The sequence below is a fragment of the Ursus americanus genome, chromosome 14 (genome assembly GCF_024610735.1).
Source record: "Ursus americanus isolate L20-20 chromosome 14, mUrsAme1.1.p, whole genome shotgun sequence".
Lineage (NCBI taxonomy): Eukaryota > Metazoa > Chordata > Mammalia > Carnivora > Ursidae > Ursus > Ursus americanus.
Genome location: NC_142140.1, coordinates 28,144,385 through 28,167,500, shown reverse-complemented (window position 1 = coordinate 28,167,500; position 23,116 = coordinate 28,144,385). Strand labels below are relative to the sequence as shown.

Here is a 23,116-nt window from a genome sequence, read left to right as displayed (position 1 = left end):
AAAATTTAAAGAGTGCGAGGTGGGGAGGAAGATGAAGGATTTGATTTTTAAATAAATTAGATATTCTGGAAAGGTAAGCAGGTGGTTCATCCAGCGTTAGGAAATAATTTATTGTAAGAAAATAATAATAATACAAAGGGACTCGGAATGCACACTACTTGAGATGTCGTAATCAAAGTTATCTCCAAAAAACCTATTAAAACACTGTAATATGGGTCATCAGGAGAGCTGCCACAAACCCCTTAAATTTCCACAGTAGGCATGTATGTTTGCTAATAACTAAACAAGATTAGTTTTCATTACTGTGATTTACCTTAGATCACAAAGTATCATTTCTCTACAAGACGTGACTGTCAGGCACTGCAAATTGAAGTTAGTTAACACTTCTGTGTAATTTCCAGGGTGAAAATGAGGAAGGTTTGGAAACAGTAGGACTGTATTTTTTTTTCTTTTTTTTTTTCTTTTTTTTGTGTGATACAAAGCAAACAATTATCAAGGAAAGGGCCAATGCTTGGCCCCTGGGATGCTAGTAACATTTCTTAACACCTGCTGAAACAATGACAAGGTATTAATTTGAAAAACAATGAGGACAATCCGAAGCCACAGTAGTCAACTGTTACACTTTCAAGCAATTTTCAGCGAATGGATTGAGCACGTTCCGTGATGGTCCTATAATTGTTGCAGCTTTATAATACGAAACAATAGAGGTTCTCCAATGAGATGTAAGTGATAGATATCAGTTCCAAACTGGCCCCTCGAGCCTTCTCGCCCTTGGCAGCCGCACATCAGAGGGCATTCTCAGCGGGATGGGGACCCCTACCTGGGCGGACTTGAGAAACTTATTAGGACTGTTTCCATCTCTTCCCTGGTGATTCTTGAGGCAGATATGGCCTTTTCCTGGACACATGCAGCCATCTTAGAGCTAAGATTCAAAGCTCAATTCAGCAGAACTATCAGTAACCTGAAATGTTAGTAACCTACAATAATGGTTATATTCACCATTCCTTCTCTTTCTGCAAAATTTACTGTCGTCAAAGGGGCATTTAAGTTTTAAAAACGGATTTAAAAGTCAGTGTGGTTCGTCTCACCTACGTAGTTAAAAATTTCCATGGTTCGCTACCATTTGACTCTGTTTTATTTTTCTTCATCATGCATACCAATATCTAACATTGTACTATATATTTGCTTATTTGTCTGTCTTCTGTTAGAACATAACTCCACAAATATAAGGGCTCCATTTGATCTGTTTTCTAGTGTATCCTCAGCACACAGAATGATGCCTAGCACACAGTAGGTGCTCAGGAAATATGGGCTGGATGCACAAACCCCTGAATGAATAAGCCCGGTTCCCACCTCTTTTTGTAAGCTCTTTGGTCACACTACGAGGATTTTTAGTAGATCCCTCACCAACTGGAACTTGTGAAAATCATTGAAATTTCTCCCAGGTCCTAGTTACACCATGTGTAAAATGGGACTAATAATGGCTCTCCTACTTACCTTCAGGGGTTGTTAGGGTCATCAGTTAAAATAACATATGTCAAAATGCCTTAAAAGCCATAAATTGCTATACAAACATGAGCCACTATGATTCCCCTCCCCACGCTGCCCCACGATATTATATCACTTCATAGCCTTACCTACCTTTGGAATCTACTTTGGAACCAAGAAGAAGAAAGGGGCTTCAGAGAAACCAACATCAAGTAAAGATGACAAAGTCTCTGCATGCCAACATATGTGGTTTTCTCGTAATAAAGTCTCTAGGCCTCCTCTCACAACCTTCTTCCTTTCTCACCAGCTAGCTGTACATCCAAATCTAAAAAGTTTGCTTCCCATCTTTTGGTGACCAGGAAGGAGGAAGAGGGTAATTGTTTGAAACAGGTGTGTTGGTAACAGCACTATCACTTTTCCTCACACGCTGAGCAAACAGCAGCACAGCCCCGTAGACTCCCCAACCATGGGGATCTGGGACGCTCAAGGGCAGAGGCAAGCTGCCCCGGTTCGGTTCCTCTGCGGGTAGCACATCACTAGGTGGGCTACTGGGGAAAGACAGAGTCACCGTGGTGATCCTCTGTCATTGAGGAAGGTTCAAGTACAGTCCATTCTGTATTTACGAAGGCAGAGAAGGATGGGTAATGAAGTCCAGGTAGATTTCCAAACAAAATGGTGAAAATACAGACTGCCCCCAGACACACAAGCTAACGTGCAGTTATAGATGGAAAATATTCTCGGCTAAACAGCTGATGTTATTAGATACATTAGGTTTTATACCATATTGCTCTCTGAACACAGTAGAGAAAAAACTTTAGCTGATGGTGTTTAGTACCTCACACTTTATTTTAAATGTGGCTTCGACAGGCTGATGGGATAGGATGTGGATTTTAGCAAACGTACAACACAAAGAAAGAAGTCTCCGTATAGTTAACTCCATCCACGTGTGGCAAATATCATTTGTGAAGAAGCCACTCTGTGGCTTAGGACAAATAGGACGTTTTAATCCTAGCTTGCCCCTACCAGGTACTTCTGAGCTTGAAAACAAATTTAAATCTTTAGTCACCTAAGCAAGCCCTAATTAGAAATGCAAATCTGCTATGTATACCAAAGGGTCAAATACTACCTCTAAGACAGGCTTTGAGGATTATGCAGTGTTTTGAATGACTGGTAACAGCACTTCTTTCCAGTAGTGCGGATAATTAAGAGACAAATCTCTAATGTAACTACTACCAGTCCCCACAAGGAACTAAACCAATAAGCCATGTACCAAAAACCTCACAGGGCAACACAGATGACCTTATAGACTTCAGAGCCAGAAACAGCTCGGGAGATGATTTTATCCATGGTTGTTAAACCTGGCTGCAAATGAGAAGGACCTGGGGAGCTTTAAACAATACTAACGCGGAGACCCCACACTCCAGAGATTGTTTTAATTTGGCGGGCAACCTGGCACTAATACTTGTCAGAGCTCCCCAGGTGTTTCCAAGATGTAGCCAAGGTCCAGACTCACTGAATTAGTCCCCTGGTTCCCAAACTTGCGCTGCAGATCAGCTCTTCAGAAAGGGATTTCCAAGCTCCGCCCCCCCCCGCCCCCGCCCCCGCCTTCCCCGCCAATCTCTGGGCACAAGGGGCTGGAAATCTCTATTTTAAAAAGACAGAAACAAAGACAATTCAAAAAATAAGTATTAACGCTGCCCATCCTGGTGTTAGGACCACTGACTTAAGAGGTGACAGTCGCTGGTGTGCTGGGACACTGTGTCTTCAAGAGAGAAAACAGAAACAACGAAACAGAACAAAACAAACCTTGATGCAAGGAAACTGCCAATTTCCAGGGTGTAAACATTCCCTCCGTGGTTGAATTCGAGCTACCAATGTGCCCTGACTGAAGGCAGCGGTGGAAAGATCATGTGACTCTCGGAAGGCAGCGCTAGCAGGGTTTCCATAGTCAAACCGCTGGCACTTAAATCCTCACTCTCTCCACTTACTAGCCAGGTAACCTTGGGCCACTAGCCAGGTGACCTTGGGCATGCTATTAACCTCCCTCGTGCCTCAATTTCCTCACCTGTGAAACTGGTGCTACCTCCCTCACCGAACAGTTGTTTTGAGAAGTAAATGATTACTATTATTTACCATAGGTAAACAATGTACATATAGTATATATGGGTATTATATACTATTATTTTCTATAAAATTGTTTATTTACAAAAACACAATATTCTCACTATAATATTATTTGGCATAAAAATATATGTTAATCAACTTAATTTTAAAGTTTACCTTTGTCCTTAGCCATAATAAGTAGTAAAATCATGGATTTGATGTGCTAACCACATTTTTTCTAATACTCATTAGATAATCACTCAATTATCCTAAGAAAGATGTTTGTCTATGCACGAACTGAAATCATCTTGCAGATGGCATCGTGGTTAAGGGGACTGGTATAACTCTCAGCTCTGCCACTTACTAACCACGAGACCCTGAGCAAGTTAATAACGCTGTGCCTCTGTTTCCTCATCTTTAAAGTGAGGTTGTTGTAGAGATTATACGTAACGTGCTTAGAACAGTGCCTAGCATGCAGCGAGTGCTTTATGAGGTTTGGTTTGCAATTGAAATGATGATTATTATATCATATATCAACAGTGGTAAATGTACCACATATTGGAACACGTGGCATCATTTTCTTCTGTCTCCCTAGAGGGTGCAAACTCTGCTAATGCATTTTTGTTCCCTTTCCTGTAGATATAGAGCCCATTTTTTCCCCTTATCTTTACAATAAATCTAAAACTGGTTTGTAGGAATGAGGTCGAACCACATGAAATGTGTTGATATTTAACTTTTTTTGGCCTCCCCCAAATAATTGGCCCTCTCCAATAATTTCAACTGATAGTAATGATTGCCAGATCAAGTTTCTCCAGGTATTTGGGTCTTGCCTACTGGGCACCTGTTCAAAACTCGTTGGTGAGATCTCCCCTCCACCTGGAGGCCTATAGAATAATGACCTCAGCCACCAGATCTTTGAGCTGGGAGCCTAGAATTTCAATTTCTCTTACTCACTGGCAGGTCAGGGCTACCATCAGCAAATTCATCCTCCCTCCCTACTCTCCCCTGTGCAATACAGTGTGGGCACCCTCTTCCTCCTGCCTACGAGCCCCCTGCTGCTGAAATGTCTAGTGAGGGCCAGGTATGGTGCTGAGAGTCCCATATACATGTGTTATTTAATCTGCATAGCAAACCCGTGGCTTGGGTATTATTACCTCTGTTTTAAGGATGGAGAAACAGGCCTAGAGAATTTGAGTAGTTTGCTCCCTGTGAACTGAAAGTTTATACTTTGGGGCTTGGGAAAATAAATTACTGAACGCCTCTCCCTGCTCCAGTTACGTGAGAGCTTTTTCTCTTCTCCATTATAAAGACTATCTACGTGAAGGAGTCTGAGGTCCCTTGATGAGAAGTATTATATAAATTCAAAGCATAATTATTGATTGTACATTCTTTCATTAAACAAACAAAATATATGCTAATGCTAAATTCACTCCAATTTTCCATTCTGCCATCCTTTGAGAAATAAGCCAATAAACCATTACACACTTAGCTTCCTGGGGAAATGAATTTAAATGTTAATATAAATCCTTTTAGAAAAAAACAAATTTTAACAAATAAGTATTTGAACAAGGAGGGTACTTAACCACGTTCAGAATGAGAAACGTTCAGTTCAAGACCCTTGGTGGCTGTTGAGATAAGCTCTCTAAATTTAATATTTTATAATAGACTCACACCTCTTTTGTTAGAAATGGAGAAACAGAATCATTTTCTTTTCCCCTTTATTGGAATATATTTAAATCTCTCCAATTTTATTTTGCTAATAGGCAGGGCAAAGTCTGTCTATAAATGTATCCTGACTTATCACAGGTAATCCCACACTCCAGCATTCATGTGTAGTACTTAACCTCAATTTAAATGTAAATTTTGGGCAACCACAAGTGCTTTATCTGTGAACTTTGAGAGCTCTCTTCATTAATGAGGTCTGCACTAATTATAAGCAGTTTTGTAAGGTTTCCTTAAAACAACTGCAGAATTGACCCCAAAATGAACAAATTCAGAATTTATTTGTTTAAAAAAAAAATACTGGCACCATTGTGCAAATTTCTAGCTCCCAGCTACTCCCAAGGTGTGCACGCAGAGGGGAGGTGGTCAGGATGATAACAGAATGAACTGTACCCGAGAAACCAAGGAAAATGAAATGAAAGGCAACCAGGTTTACCCTCAAATAGGACCTCTCTTCTTGACGAAAGAAACCATACCCTCTCCTCATCTGAAAAAAGTTTTACCATGAAATATTCTTGGCTTCTCTGTTTCTGATGATTCAAGTCAGGAATATGCAATTTAGCAGCAACTAATGAAAACAGCACCATTAAATTTCTCATGAAAGCAAAAATCCCCCACAAAAACAATTTTCGAATACTCACAGGTACATCCACATATTTGGAAGCTGCCTTCACCTAAGGAGGAAAGAAGAGGGCAGAAGTGAGGCTAGTGTTTATGCTTTGTTGTCCACAGCTCCGTGCTGTGTGTCATCATCAGTTAACACACTATGCTGGCACCCGGAGCTGACCAGGAAACACAGAAAGGTACTAAAAAATGAAATGTGATGGCTATTTTCTTCCCTAAGCATAGCCACCGCTTTGGAGAGAAAGAGATAAAAGAGAGGGAGAAAGAAAGAAGGAAGGAAGGGAGGCGAAAAGGAGGAGGGAAGAAGGAAGGAAGGAAGGAAGGGAGGGAGGGAGGGAGGGAGGGAGGGAGGGAGGGAGGGAGGGAAATAGAGAGGGAGAGAGAAAAGAAAAAAATAGAAAAGAAAAGAAAGTGAGCAATATTTACTGATTGGGATCCTGTGGCTTGGCTGGTGTGGCAGTTTTGTATTTTCTCTGTCCCTTTAAAAAGGAGAAAAGTGACTCTATCTAAACCAAAGCTGATTAGTGGAGGGCTTGCTGGTCTAGAAAAACAACTAAGGCTGCTGTAACTTCTTGTACCTTGGACCTTTCATCACTTGGCTGTAGGTTTGTCCTAATAAATCCTCGAGTTTCAATAAAGTGTCTGCAAGAGGAGGGGATGTAGTGGATGGGCGTCTGTAACCCAGAGGGTGATAGGTATACGTGGGTGGGGTTGAGAGGGTACCAGAGCCTTTTAAAGCCTGTCCCAAGGCTGCTGTTGTGTCTTCTGGTTTGCTTTTTAAAAAAGATTTTATTTCTTTGAGAGAGAGAGAGCACGAACAGGGGGAAGGGCAGAGGGAGAAGCGGACTCCCCACTGAGCAGGGAGTCTGACATGGAGCTGGATCCCAGGACCCCAAGACCATGACCTCAGTGAAAGTCAGATGCTTAACTGAGCCACCCAAGTGCCCCGTCTCATGGTTTTAAATATTAAAAACCCCAGATGGGAAGTGTAGGAAGTGGCTATGAAATTTATTTTCAGGTTTTGGGGAGAGAATGTGGTTTAGTGTTTGAGAGCATGGAATTCAGAATCAGATCTGGATTCAAATCTGAGCTCTATGACTTATAGGCTGTGTGACCTTGGGCAAGCTACTTCATCTCTCTGAGTCTCAGTTACCTAATGGGCAAAACGCAGCTCCCAGGAGATACCTGTTTCAGCTGGGTGATCTGGAAGTGAATGCACACAAAGTTCTGGGACAGAGTAGGCACAGAACAAATGGTAGCTAAGGTGATGGATTCATAAGCTAATATGGGTGGGCTCTGTGTGCTGGGAGAAGTCAATGCACAGGGGCTTTGAGGAATAAAACCTATGGGAGTATGTCTGATATTCTGTGTGTTTCATCTGGACTCAGTCATGTTCCTTCAGGCACAGGTGAGACCAATGGACTACATTTGAGGTCACAGAGGGTTTTTAGTCTTTTTGGAAACCACAAAGACTGAGAGGCACATCAAGCAGTTAGGTTATCTTTCACATCACAGGTAGGCTTCCTCTTGCCATTTGGCTGAGACTGATATCAGGGATCACAGCTTCTACCCACATGTCTCCCAGGAAACTATCCAGGGGAGCATTTCCCCTTATTGCTCTTTTTTCAAAGCTACTTTTCACAATACCAACTCCCAAGGGAGAGAAGCCAGTGAACCAATAGGGTGGAGGTAGGGGGGCAAAAGCCCAGGATTAAAAGTCCAAAATTCTCTAAGTGGCAGAACTAGTTGACCCTAAGATAGTCACATCAAGTCCCACAGCCTTGGTTTCTAGAACAGGGTGTAATTCTGTGTACTCCGCATGGCTGAGAGCCTGACCTAGTGAAAAAAACATATGAGAAAATGTATCATAAACTTTAAAGGGCTGACCACACACATTGAGGGCTATGCATCCAAACATCTGGAATCATCACCGGCACCCAAGACAATGCCTAGATTCTCCCGTTATAGATTCTCTTAGACCCCTACACTTTTTCTTTGCAGCACTGACTGCAACTGTAATTCAGTAATTTTGTGCAATGTCTGTCTCCCACAGAATGTCATCTCTTGCTCACAGCTGTCTCCCCAGTGACTCACTTGGTACCTGGCTTAGAAAGGGCACTCAGGAAAAATGGGCAGAAGGAAGGAGGTAGAGAAAGCAAGTGGCCAGTGATGGCTTCAGGATGTTTGAGGAATAAGCAGGGGAATGGCCAGATTGAGAAGTCTTTGCATGAGTCAGTGTGAAAGCCAACATTCTGAAAGCTGACCTCTTGCAAAGGCTGGTGGGCGAAAGGAGAAGGCCCACTTTGGGCCATTAAAGGGATATCAGGAAAGCTTTTCAGATTTTGCACAATTAACATTTCTACTAAATGATCCCCAACACCAAATCTTTCCTGTCCATTCCAGAAGCAGAATTTAGTTTGGGCAAGAAAGTGGCTTTCCTTTCTTTCAAGTCTCTCAAACTTCCAATAATATCTAACATTTATATGGTGTTTTTTGCTTTGCAAATCCCATTCATATAAGTTTCTTCTTTAAGCCACCCTGCAAAATGGGGGCTATGAAGCATATCTATTTACAACTGAGAACACTAAAACCCACAGAATTTAAGAATTCATTTGCTCATGATCTAGGCCAGAAGGCAGAGAAGGCAGGACTCCAGTGTGGTTTCCCAAGCTCTAATTTTTCCTTTGGAACGCCTGATGTCCTCCCCCATGGTAGAAGTGTACAAGAGGAATTCAAGCATCAGTGATTGGGGCAGGTGCTGGCAAAATAATTCTTCTTGACTAGAAACTACCTCCTTTGCTCTGTGGAGTCAGTGCTTGGCAGTTGGTATGAGTTTTGCTACAGCTGAAATGATCAACCTTTAAACACGCCTACTCTCCATTTACCACTAACATGCAGTTTCAATTCCGAGAATGACACCAGTCAAGTTCTATTCCTTTCAAGGCAGTTTGGGAAGATCAGGCAAGCTCTATGTCATGAATGAAAACCATACACTCATACATGCATACACTCATACATGCATACACTCATACATGCATACACTCATACATGCAGCGGCCTTCGGTTTCTCACCGGATAACTGCTGACTCGTACTCTGTCTTATTGATCTCCCTCCCATCCCATAGTAACAGGAAAAAATAGCTCAGAGTAAATTGTGGTCCTGTATTATTTAGAAAAATGTAGTGTACCACTTTTGGTTCTGGCCACTGAACTGTAAGAAGGAGGTTGAGGATAAGGATTCAGGAGCGTCTTCTTCTAAGGAAAGTGAAAGCAGAGACATCTTGCCTAGAAAAGGACGTGCTCATGTGGCATTAAGGAGCCTCGATGTGGAAAGACTGAACTTTTTCATGGTGGTTCTAGAACATGGAATCAGGATGGATGAGTAGAATGAAGGGCCCCAGGAGAAGGTTCAAACAGGTCTCTCAGTCCATCCAGGCACTGGTCATCTCTGGTGGTTGAGAGGCTCAAGCAGGAGCTATGTGGGGTGCCCTGGATGTGAGCCTTTCCTGTGTGACAGGTTACCTCCAAGGCTGCTTCCTGTTCTGACTCCCGTCTCCTTAAGAGGTGAGAAGCTTCCATCAGTTCTATCTTTTTATAGTAGATGTTGAGATATAGCAGAGTGAATAAATTGGCAAAGTCAGCATCAGAACTCTGGTTCCTGAACCCATTCCTGCCTACCGTCAACAGTGCTGCCTTTAAACACCACATTTATTTTCGGTATCCATAGGATATATATTTGCCAGCTATATTTTGAGAGGACGGGCCAGATCCTCCCAACCTATAAGGGCTGCAGAGTTATTGCCAAGGGTCAGAAAAATTCAAGTGCACACCAGACACTGTCTCTGGATCAACTAAACAACAGGCCTTACAGTCCACACGAGATGCTTTTCCATGGTATGTAGATGTTATTTTAATGAAAACACACATTTCCTTAAAAGTACTACCTATATTATAGAATTTTGTCATTATGTATGTTTTCCCATCAGTACTTCTCAAAAGTGTGTGTGCATGTATGTGTGCGCTATTTTCTTTCCTTTTTTAACTTTAAAAGAAATCTTCTTAGTGAAGTGGCTAAGAAGATGAGCTCAGGATTGGTGCAGTCAGAAGTCTGGCTTTGTCATTTTCTAGCCTGGTGACTTTGAGCAAGTTACGGAACCTCTCTGAGCCTTCTCTGCAAATGGAACGATCATAGTATTACTCAAAGGGATACTGCAAGGACTGAATGAGATAACCCATCGAAGTGTGTAGAACAGTGCTGGCACAGGGTAAAAGCTATGTAAGGGTACCTGTTCTTGGTGGTTACTGGAAATAGTGGCTTATTGTTGTAGCTGAAGTGCATGCTCCTTGTCCTGGTGATGGTGGTGATAGTTTCACTCCTCACCTCTAGCCCATGGGCAATTTCTTACCATAAAAAGGATGCTGGAATCTCCCCAGGTTATCAGCAGATATCTGAGCTGACTCTCAGCCTGGTATACTTTCTGCCAATTCACTGAACATCTTGTATACTAGAGACTCACCCTCAAAACCTTGAGGCAGACGGCAAAGATCTGTTCCCTAACTCAGGATGGCTGAGTTTAGGCATGAGTAAGTGGGCGGTTCCTCAGGCCAGGGGGCTCAGTTATATTTAGTAACACGTACCTCCTGCTCTCTGGGACCAAGCCATATGCTCCGGGGCACAGGAGATATGGGGGAGGGGAAGGGGTTTGCCCCAGATACCTGGTTGGATACCTAGTCTAGCACCTTTTCTAAGTAGGCACTCAAGGGAAAGGCAAGAAGTGTGACTTCAGCCAAATGTCATTTCCTGAAATTTTTGTATTCTGACCATCCCGCTGATGGGACAAAGAATACCCTTTCTCTGGCAGTACCCATGGGCACCAGCCCCCTTGCCCCCGACCTCCCAGATAGACTTTCCCAGTTCTGGGAAAGGAGGTCAGAAGAGGAGACACAAGGTAGGAGAGCCTGAGGGAGACCAAGGATGATGGAAGGGAGAAAAACTGTCAGTGAACAACTTGTTCGTGTTCTCACGTGCCTGAAGCAGAGAACCCTCATTATGTACAAGGCACCACATCAGGGGCTGTACATGAAGGCGTTTGCTCCAGGATTCCCGGCCCCTTTCTTAGATGATGTCTAAGTGCATAATCTCTCCAAACACAGAATGAGTCATGTCCATCCAACAACTAGTAACTATAAGTAACATTTCTGAGTGCTTATGTCTTGCCAGGCAATGAGTCAGGGATACTGGATTTGTTCTATTTAATCCTCATAACAACCTATTAATTATTCCATTTTACAGCTGAAGAAACCGAGGCTAAAACAGATGAAGAGACTTGGCTTTAAGTTATGCAGCTAAGAAGTTAAAGCTTTGGACCTCCCATCCCCTAAGCTGCCTATTATTCAGTTAAAAACAAACAAATATAAACCACTTTTATTGACCAGTCATATTTAACTCTTGTTTTTGTGTGTCTGTGTGTGTAGACACAACTTAAAATGGCTTCTCCGGGAAAAATGTATGAGGGATTTGAATAATTGTCTGCACTGACTCAGTCAGTGCAGAAGGTCCAAAACAGTTTCTCTGGCCTGAATGTCCCAGCTAATTACTCGACCCTCCACCTGACTTAGCGTGTGTAGACAGGCTTAATGGTTTCTCTATTGAGCTCTTCCATTATTTTTCAGGTGCCCAAGGTAATCTTTTCATTGAACACTCACCATCCCGGGATTTTCACAATGCTGATGACTAAGGGATTTTCTTCTGCCTGGTCCTAATAAGGGGACCTGAGTTAATCATTGTGTAGCTTTGATAGGGAGCACTGTGGGGGCTTAAACCACTTCTCTTGCTTCATTAGGGGAAAAAGCAACCCAGGTGCAGACCACGAGGACCTCAGGGTTTGATACTATTAAATCAATGCACAGACAAAAAAAAGAAAAAAATGGATTAGGCCCTTTTTGCAAACAGAAATCTGGTGGGTAGACTCAAAGATGGAAGAAAAAAGAAGTCTGAACAGATACCACTGCATTAGTGGCTGCCTGAGCTCTCCTTTCTCCCCATGGTCGCTTAAGAAAACACCGACCGAGGAAGCGATTTATTCTCTGCACGAGCTGACGCCACCCCGGCTTGTTTGACTTCACAAGAGCTTGGAGCTGATTTTTCTGCCTTTGCCTAGAAACTGCCAACCACACCACTGCTTCAAAGGGCTAGCAACATTTACTTCAACGTTTGGCTTCTTAGATTTCTGTCTGCAAGGATCATTTTGCTATTTTGTGCCTTTCTCCATTTCTCTAACTCAGGCGATCATAGAGATCTGGATTACTATTATTATGTTTTTGCAACTTGAGGCAGTTCAGTATGTAAAAATGTTATGTAGGGTCACCACCGGGCATAAAATAATCATCTCTCGGGGCGCCTGAGTGGCTCAGTGGGTTGAGGGTTGGATTCTCGGTTTCGGCTCAGGTCATGATCTCGTGGGTCATGGGATGAGCCCCACTATGGGCTCTGTGCTCAGTGGGGAGTCGGCTTGAGATTCTTTCCCTCTGCCCCTCCCCCAGCTCACCTGAGCTTGTGCACGTGCATGCTCTCTCTCAAATAAATCAAGCTTTAAAAAAGAATCATCTCTCTTATGTTGAATCTTATTATCTATTACCATCCTCGTGTCTATGAAGTAAGAAGTAAGAACTTCTCTCCCTCTCCTCAGTGCCTACACTGCTTGATATACAGCAGGGGCTCAGTACAAATTTGTTGAATGAATGAACTTCTGGCTGTGGTACTCTTTACTTAGGACCCAGGGTAGAGGCTTCTAGTATTTTCTTTCAGTTGGTTTTTAAGTTACAACAGTCTTAAAGGGACATTGAAAAAAAATGTGGGCAAAAGGAACTAGTATTTGTTGCCTCTGTGGGAAGGGCTGAAAGGGTCTCTTATTCTCACACAACACGGGCAGTACAGTGCAGGGGCAAGAGTGGGGGGTTGCGGGGGGACAGGTCCGACACCAAGGCTCGCATCTAGTTCTATCACTGGCCAGTTGTGGGCCAGGGAATTAACTTCTCTGAGCATTAGCGTCCCCACTGAAAATAGAGAGTGACAATAATAATTCCTCACAGGGTGGTTGTATGAATTATAAATTTTAAAAAAGTTTTTTAAAAGTGTTTTAACATGTACAGGGCATTATTCTAAGCATTTGATTTCTATTGATTCATTTAGTGCATGTTAAGGATTAAATGAATTAATGTACATAAAAACCTTTGTACACGTATGTGCTCAATAAATGTTGGCTATTAATTTACATTCTCTTTTCCTGCCACCGGATTTGACCAGTCAGGTTCCAGGGCTCTGGATGGGCTGTGTTTCCAGGCTAGCTAGGTATCTGCACACTGAAGTGCTTTAGGTGACAGTGTGTGACCTACCTTGCAGTAAGAGGCCTGGCTGTCTTACTTCTCTTCTTTGCTGGCTCTGAACCTGGACTCTCTTTTGTATTCTATTTCTTCCTCTTAGAAAGAGATCCCTGGAGACAGAGTGACTCTGTAGAATGCTCTGCCTTGAAATATGGACCCAAAGCCTAGGTCACAACGTGGTAGCCTATTCCCAAAGAAGCTTGTCACCAATTATTTTGCTCCCTGTATGGGCATGGCATTTCCTCACTGAAAAGTGTTTATTCCTCTGTCCCACCCCTTGAGTCTGGGCTGGCAGGACTGTTCTGACCGACAGAACATGATGGTGATGACACCATGCCAGTTTCGAGCCAAGTCTTGAGAAGGGCTGGCAGCTTCCGCTTCCTTACTCTTGCGAGCCAGCTGCCGTGTACGTGTGCGTACCTGGAGACTACCGTGCTGTAAGAAGCTGCTTTATAGAAGGATGCTAAGGCTCAACCAGGTTAAGCAGTTCTCAAGAGGTGAACCAGGAACTGGCGGAACTGGAATACAAGCCCAAGTCGGGTTATGAAGTGCAGAGTCCTTTCATTACACCAAGTTGTTGATGTTCTGAAAAGGATGTGTCATTCTAAAACCACTTCTGACCTACTGACCACCTGGGATCTGGGAAAAGGAGAACGTTCTTTGTGGAAGGTGTAGAAGCTTAGGGTCATACAGATCTTGGTTTAATTGTGCTCCATCACTTATCAGTTAAATGACCTTGGGAAAAATTATTCAACTTCTCACAGTTTCTATAATCTGATCTGCAAAATGAGGATAGGAACTATCATCTTCGGAGGGTTCTTCTGAGGTTGAACACGTTAACATCATGTCAAGTGCTCAACACAATGCCTGGTACACAGTAAGAGCTCAATAATCATTAGCTATTATTATTACTAGTGTTTAATTCACTGTGGTTAGCTGGGAGTTGACTGCGTCAAGTGTGTTCCTCTCCATAGCTTATAGACTAGATAAAGGTTGGCAGACTATGGCTTGTGGGCCAAACCTAGCTTGTTGTTTGTTTGAAGATTTTATTTACTTATGTGACAGAGAGAGAGAGAGACAGAGAGCACAAGCAGGGGGAGTGGCAGGAAGAGGGAAAGGGAGCAGCAGACTCCCTGCTGAGCAGGGAAAGCCCAATGTGGGACTTGATCCCAGGCTTAGCCACCCAGGTATCCACCAGTTGTTTGTTTTTGTATGGCCCATGAGCTAAGAATGGTTTGCACATTTTTAAGTGGTTGAAAGAAAAATCAAAAGAAGAATAAATATTTCCTGACATGTGAAAATTATAGGAAATTGACATTTCAATGTCCATAAATAAAGTTTTATTGGAATACAGCCACAACCACTCATTTACATCACGTTGCTAGCTGCTTACAAGGGCAGAGGCTGAGAGACCGTGTGGCATGTAAAGTCAAAAATATTTACTTTCTGGTCCTTTCCAGAAGTTCCCTGACCTCTGGGCTAGAACATGCTTAAGTGAGAGACCACGGAGTCGGGGTGGGAAAAGAATTACAAAATGTTATGTCTAATCTTCATTTGCCCATTAACTAGTTGACTGATCTCGGCTACTTGCCTAGCCTCAGGTCCTTATCTATTATAATAGGGCGCCAGGCTGAATGTTTTTTCTTGATTCCTTCCAGAATTCAAAACAAAAAAAAGTTTGTGACTCTCAGATGGTGTATGAGGTAGGTTAGTTCTAGAAAGAATGTGGGATAGAAGCACTTCCCACACCTTGAAAAAGTTATAAATACTCTAGTACTAAAACAAGAGGTTTATTAATATTTTAGTACTCATAAGAGCTCTGGACATGAGGTTCCAGGAAAAATATAGTAACAGGGAAAAGGAAAAGCATTTGAGATAAATAAAGACCATTCCCACAGGTACCAGACAGTGTAGCATGGCCCCACGGGTAGACCTGGCAAAGAGATAAAAGGATTACAATAGGCAGCATGTGCTGTGTATCTACCCTGTGCCAGGCACTGTTTTCTGTGTTTTTCATGAACCATCCAATTTAATATTCCCAGCACCCTCTAGTTGCAGCCCTCTTTCTCTGCACCTCTTTGGGCTGGGGTGAGGAATCACAAAGATAATACGCATAAAGGGGTGTAATACAAAGGCACGGCAAACCCTCACTGCACCTCCTACTTGCTATACTGCTGTTGCTGGATCAAGCAGGCCAAAGGAACAACTTTCCTGTGACCAGGGAGTGAGCCCCTCTGTGAACTTGCCCGAGTCCCTACATTTGCCCATAGCCTTCCTCAGCTTCCAGTTTTCGTTCTCTTTTTTGTGGCAGAAATGGAATTGGCAGGCTTGACATCTAAATGCATACAGCTCCACGATAAGCATCGTTCAGGCCAGGAATATGGGAGAAGCCGCACACACATCACTGATCAGCAGATTGGAAACAACTGAACAAAGATGTGGGCGTTTCTAAAGGGGAGAAGAGACAGGATAGGACAGTGCTTCAGAGCACAGACTTCGGAGTTGGGTCGCACGGGGCTAAATTCTAGCTCTACCCCTTACTAGACAAGTTCCTTGACTTTTCCATGCCTCACATTCTTTATCTATCAAATGGGAATACTACTACTCTTCATAGAGTTGCTGGGTTATTAACTGAGTTGGCAGATCAGTTCTCAAGGCACGGTAAATAATTATGTGTCTGCTATTATTACTATTTTTGCTGAAAAAAATCAGGTTGTTATCTGTAATCAGACTTGTATATTAAGCTTGGTCCGTCCCTGCATTATTCAATAGCTCCACGTGGCTATATATATTTACATGAATGGAAACATGGAGACTATGGACTCTGGGAAACAAACTGAGGGCTTCAGAGGGGAAGGGGGTGGGGGGATGGGTTAGCCCGGTGATGGGTATTAAGGACGGCACATATTGCATGGAGAACTGGGTGTTATACACAAACAATGAATCATGGAACACTACATTAAAAACTAATGCAGTTAATATGGTGACTAACATAATACATAAATAAAATAAAATCAAAACACAGATGTAAACAAAATGTAATAGATTAATTTTTTCTGAAAAAAAAGAATGAAAACAAAATATAATTAAAAATTCAACTTTTTAGTTGTAACTAGCCACATTTCAAGTACTTATGAGCCACATGTGGCCAGTGGCTGCTGTATCAAATAATTTGGATACAGAATACTTCCACCCCTGCAGAAAGTTCTATTGGACAGTGCTGGTAGACTCAAGAGACATTCATAAATACAGGTTCTTACTTTTTTTTTTAAGATTTTATTTATTTATTTGACAGAGAGAGAGAGACAGCCAGCGAGAGAGGGAACACAAACAGGGGGAGTGGGAGAGGAAGAAGCAGGCTCCCAGCGGAGGAGCCTGATGTGGGGCTCGATCCCAGAACGCCAGGATCACACACCCTGAGCCGAAGGCAGACGCTTAACGACTGAGCCACCCAGGCGCCCCAGGTTCTTACATTTTAAAATGTTAAAAATGAAGAGATGTGCCATCCAATTCGCATGTTAGAACAAGAGATCAGTTGGAGGAGGAAGCAGGAGAAGGAAAAGGGCAAGGATGTCAACAACCTCATCATGTGGATGAAACAAGAATTCAAGGTGGATGGGTGTAATTTAAAGCAATCAAGATGCCAAGAGAGGAATGACAATATTGACACAACCATAACAGGAAGAGGGAGGGGGAGAGGTGTAAGATGGTGAAGCGAGCTAAAGCTCCATCTATGACAGTAGGGAGTCAAATAATCTCTAAGATCAATAAATCAAGAAATAGCAATGTAAGAACAGTACCTGGAACTATGATGATAAAAACAAAATTGTTTCAAGGATCCCTTCTGGGTTCAGGGATTAACGGTGGAAAGGGGCAGGACAGAGAACTGTTGTTTCTTAAAAAATTATTATTATGAGTGTCTGTACTATTTAATTTTTTTTTAAGATTTTATTTATTTATTCAACAGAGATAGAGACAGCCAGCGAGAGAGGGAACACAAGCAGGGGGAGTGGGAGAGGAAGAAGCAGGCTCATAGCAGAGGAGCCTGATGTGGGGCTCGATCCCCTAACGCCGGGATCACGCCCTGAGCTGAGAGCAGACGCTTAACCGCTGTGCTACCCAGGTGCCCCTGTACTATTTAATTTTTAACCCTATATATATTTCTTTCATAAAAAATTACTGAAAAAAAGAACAAAACGAATGGTAGAATTTTCAACACTTGAGTGGAGAAAGGCATTTTGCAGGAGGAATGTGTCTCCTCTAGAGTAACTTCTTCAAGGTTTTTGGTTGACCAGGAACATGATTCTGAGATATGTCCTCTACAAAGGCAAAAGCAAAACCTAGCAAACCCCACCCCCCATTCCATAATCTGGATGCTCTAAGTGCATCTTGGGAAGATGAATACATTGTTAGTGCCAACTGAGGGACTGACTGCCTGGGGGAGACAGAATGTACCAGTGGGTGGATGTACTGGGACTCTGTGTGCGGGTGAGCAGTTGAGCAAACCTCAGTGGCTCCTGCTTGGGGCCAAGTGACGATTACAGTAAAAGCCCCTTACAACACTTTTAGAGGACTGCAGAGAAACACAACCCTTGAAGAATACCTGCAATCATAGAGAGCATAATGGATTCCCCAGCTCTGTCACCCAGGGGCTGAAACGTCTCCTTTGCTGGCCGAAGATCAAGGGTGTTTCTGGCCAATTACGAAGTGCAGTACCCACATAAGCACCACGTAAATGCTACATAGAGAACATACGTCATGAGGCCATCTTCTCTTCCTTTCCTTTTTCAAAGGGCTGGAGTTTATAAATGCTGTTTTTGCAGATGTGGGAACTGTGACACCAAAAATGTTTTATCGGAGGCTCACCAGGTGGCCATGGCTCAGAAAAATGATCGACTGGCTTTCCAAATCTGGTGCACATTTGAAAGAAAAGACTTAAACACTGAAATGTTTAAAAATAAGGTTTCCCTCAGTTGCTTATAAATAGAACCAGTGTTGGAAAAAATTTCAGATAATAAAATGTGAATACTGGAGTCCAAGTCTGGACTCTCTTGCCATCTCAAATACTGGCTGTGTGAGTTTGGGAAAAACCATTGTTCAGTTTTCTCATAGACCACATAGAAATGTCAAATATCTGATATATATAGTCATATACAAAACCATGGACACATTCACCAATGCCTGAATGCCCAACTGACACCATCTATGTGATGCTTCTAACAACCTGTCCTCTCATTTTACAACTGAAGGTACTGTGGCTCAGAGTGGTTAAATCGCTCTCCTCAGGGAACACAGCTAAGAGCTAGGATTTGAACCCAAGTGGGTCTAACTTCCAAGGATCTGCTACTATATTACACTGCTCTAACCTTATTCACAAGATAATTTCCCAAAGTCTGAAGATCAAATCCAGATGATGACTATGGAGATACTTATGATGATATTCACCTATTACCACGAATGAGACCTCGTATGTAACTATCGTGTAACCATGATGCATATTCTGAAATGACCTCTGAGGACGGCTGTAGAGCTTCTGAGGGGCTGGGGGAAGGTGGGAGAAAGCGTAGGCTTTCCTGGAAAGTGTCCTTACGCAAGAACAGGAAAACCTCGAGTTAGAGGGTTGCTGGTTGATTGCACGGCTTCTGTGCATGTTCATAAATATTGATTGTGATTAAACTATTATCATAGTAATGAGGGTAATAATGCCTCCTACAGCCCATCCCACCACACTACTCGAAGTCCCTACCTTTCATTAAACAAAGAGCTGCTGGCACTGCTGGGGAGCTGGGCAGGAGGCAGGGAAATGATCTCTATTAAGCAAAAGCTTCTGTTCCGGGCACTGATTAGGAGCCATAGCCTCATTAACGACAATTGTTCGTCTCTCCTGTTGCTCAGGGTACTGTGCTCCGAGACTGGGTCCAGGAAGTGTATGTTCTCATCTCTCTTCCCCCCTGGGGCTTCCGAACAGATGCCCGATTGAAGGAGACATGTTTTTCCTTCCAGTTTCCCTCATTTCTGTCCCAATCCTTCATTCCCAGCGAGGATTTCTGCAAGGCTCCAAGGCTCCTTCAAACCTACCCTTTTAACGATGACTTAACAATGGCTGCATGCTTATTATTTGCCTGGCATAAGGCTAAGCGCTTTACAAGTAATTAACCCTCACAATGGAGGGCATGATGATTATTAACATCGATGGATGAGGAAACTGAGCTCAGAGAGGTTTAACAACTTCCTCAAAGATGCACAGCTGGCAGCAGTGTGTAGCTTCCTCAGAGACACAAAGCTGGGGTCAACATGGGTGTATCAGACTCCAGGGTTTGACCTCTTCACGATGCTGTACTGCTTTTCCGTTTGTCTCTTTACATGGCATACTCTCATTTTAGGAGAAACTTGGAAGTACAACCTGAAAAGCTTTAGTTTTATAAATTCTCCAAGCAGGTACAAAGGCGTATTTTTATTCCAGCATGAGTGCAGGCCTCTGCCCATCTCTGGCATTTTTGGGTTTTGCTCTGCCTTCGGAACACCTCTCAACACTGAGAAGCCCAACAAAACAAAAGTTGAAGAGGGCGAGCACCAGGTCTTTCTCGTGTCTCTCTGGCTTCTGCAAGGCTTTGGTGCTAAGCAAAGGAGGGCCCTGCTGTCATGACTGAATAGTCCTCTTTCTGCACGAGGGGATCACCTGTTAGCCCGTTGCCCTCCCCTTGTCCCCCAGCTGCCTCAGCCTGAACTCGAAGGTGCAGATTGTTTGTGTCACCACTGCCAGTGATAGTTTGTCCAGCAGAGTCAGTCTAGGTCTGGTGCACATGGAGAATTTTTTCCTCTTCTTTTTCCTCATCTCAGGTAAAGAATGGGGACAACAAAAAAATGGACAAGGGACAAGGTCTGGGTTCTGTGTCTAATATGTCTAGATGTTGAAGTCATTTTCATTCTCTGGTCTCAGTTTACACAACTGTAAAATGGGGCAGTGAGAAGGCATCACAACCTCCCAAACTTCCAGGCATCAATCCCACCTTCCTGACTTCAGCTACGGCCCAGGTGCTGTACTATACTTACTTCTAGACTTCACATTCTTCTTTAAATTGCCTCACTTTTTCAATACTTAATTATAAAAAGAAAATGTATATCACTGCCCTAAATGGAAAATCAATATCAAGATACAATCAAGAGGAGAAGGAAGTAAGAGTAAAAGTACACACAATATAAATAAAAATAACATCATTACATTCTAGGTAGACAAAATTGCCTGCAGAGGGTGCTGAGCCCAAGACGTGCTCCCTCTTTCTCTCTTTGTTACACATGAAGATTTGCAATTTTAGAGAAGTATGCGAGATGGATAAGCACTCAGTGGAAACTTACCCCTTGATATAAAGATAAAGATGAAAATGAAATTAAAAAGGGGACCGTTCTTTCACAGTGGAACTGGTGTTATTTAATGCAGCATTTTTGTGACATCTAACATCATCTCAGGTACCACGTGGTACATCTCCGGTGCCTGGAAAACACTCAGGGATATGTAGAAAGGAAGAAGGAGGAGGAGAAAGAGGAAGAAGAGGGAGGGAGGAACCACCCTGTCTGGCAGCACGTGCCAATTCTGTGGTGCAAACAATTGCACCATGGTCCATTTCAAGCTGCCAGTGGGACATCATGAAATGCAGAGATGGGAAGAGATGTGGAGAAGTGGCGCTCACCAGGAGGGAGAAACTGAGCAGACACAGCACATCACTGCAAACACTGGACCAGAAAACCTCAAAAGTTCCTTCGGTTGTATGCACTCTAGATAGTAACTTCCAGACAACGAGAGCTAAGATCTTAAAAAAAAACAAAAAAAAACAAACCAACTTTCTATTTTTACAACATCTAGTTTAGTAATCTATATATAGCAGTCATGGAAAACATGGTGGCAGATCAAGTAATTGGTCCTACTACTCAGGACTCAGGGACTATAAGCACAGTAAGAACCATAATAATAACATCAGCTAACAAGTGTCAGATGCTTACCTCATTCTAGGTACATAACAGTTCTCATTTAATTCTAACAACATCACGGAATAGAGGTCTTATGATTGGGCCCATTGTATAGGTCAGTAAACTAAGGTCAGAGCTTAATTAACCTGTCCAGGATTATACTCCAGTAAGCGGCAGAACCGGACAAACAAGTAACTTAGGTGTATGTTGAAATAATCCTGATTCAACCTAAAATAAGCATGGGGAATGGGTTATTCAATTCTAGTTAACTGAATATTTTGATTAATAGGTATTCTAGAAACTGTGTAGGAATGAAAAATTCTGGAAGAATGAAAACACTAACGGGACACCTGGGTGGCTCAGTCGGTTAAGCATCTGACTCTTGATCTCAGCTTGGGTCTTGATCTCAGGGTTGTGAGCTCAAGACCTGTGTTGGGCTCCACCCTGGTATGGAGCCTACTTAAAAGAAATAAGAAATAAAATAAAATAAAATAAAATAAAATAAAATAAAATAAAATAAAACACTAAACGCTAAAATACATTAAACTTAATGGAAAACATCTCTGATGAGTCAGAATTTTGAGTACAAGGATGTGCCGAAATGGAGCTGTAGAGAGTTTTGGTTGATCTTGTGATGAATAGTGACTTCGGTTGCTGAGAAGAAATGATTACTATACTAAAGACCGACGAGGTGAGAGAATAGTTAAAAGTGCTAGGATCATTTAAACCTTCTTACAGGTTGAAGTTGAAGGTAAGGCTAAGGGCTATTTATTGGGCATCCACGGCATGCCAGGTGTCCTGCCCGGTGACTGCGCACTGTAGTTGCAGTCGTCTTGTCAGCTCTCTGAAAGAGGCACCAGCACCCCCACTCAACAGATGAAGAGACTGAGGCTCACAAATGGTCACTAACTCACCCACATTTCTGTTAGTCTGGGCTTCACAATCATATCTCTCCCTCCAACTTTCTGGTGATAAGCTTCCCACTATATGTGGTTCAGAGGTCAGGGCGGCATTTCTAACTTTTAATTTCAGAGCAATTATTTTGTGTTTGAAGCCCCATCTGTATTCATTAGGTATTTCTTTCATAACTGACATTCCTGAGACCTAGTCACTCAGCACCTCAGTCTGGAGAAAATACTGTGTCTGTCTTATGTTTGTTTGTTTTCTAAAGAACATTAAGGGAAATGGTTAACTCTGGATGCTTCTTTTTTTCTTCTGAAAAGCATCTGCAGGGCTGCTTCGGACAGCAGGTATGTTAATTGTCAACTACGTTTTCAAGGCATGAACTGGAAATGAGGATGATGTCCTACTAGGTGATAAAATTATCTGTCATAAACCCCAAAGTGGATGTCAAGTTCTGAACCGTTGGGGAAGGGCTGATGAAAGAAGTCAGTCGAAGGCATGGCAGATCAGTGCTTTACAGTTCTTGAACGTTTCAGAGCACAGTGGCTTTTTTTGGGTCAATGTGAACAAACTACATTAGACAGAATAAGTCTTGCCTTCCAATGGTGGCTCAAAGCTTCAAAATCAGACTACAAAGCCAACATTTCTGGTAACAGTAGTCAGTCTCTCTGTGACCTCTCTTAGCTTCTCCAGCTGAATCAATTTTGGATAATGTCCATTGTAAGCCCTTAGATCCCATCACCACAGGCAAGTTCCTTCATTATCAGGCTCAAGACCAGCTGTTCCTTTACTCCATGCCTGTCCTTCTCCTCCTTTTAGTCTGGCCTTTCGCCGAGTCACAGTGGACTTCCAGTTCCCAGAATGTACTAGACCTTCCCTTTCTCCTCTGTGTCTTTGTACCCTGTACTCTTCCTTCTCTTCTTTGCTA

General features: G+C 42.7%; 1 protein-coding gene across 1 annotated transcript in view; it reads right to left on the bottom strand.

Annotated features, from left to right (window-relative positions):
* Positions 1-23,116, bottom strand: part of CADPS (calcium dependent secretion activator) — a 799,713-nt gene that overhangs the window by 39,285 nt on the left and 737,312 nt on the right. Inside the window, exon 36 of the mRNA XM_087866885.1 lies at positions 5,955-5,987. Coding sequence (XP_087723011.1) covers positions 5,955-5,987 — 33 coding nt within the window. The remainder of the gene's footprint in view (positions 1-5,954; positions 5,988-23,116) is intronic.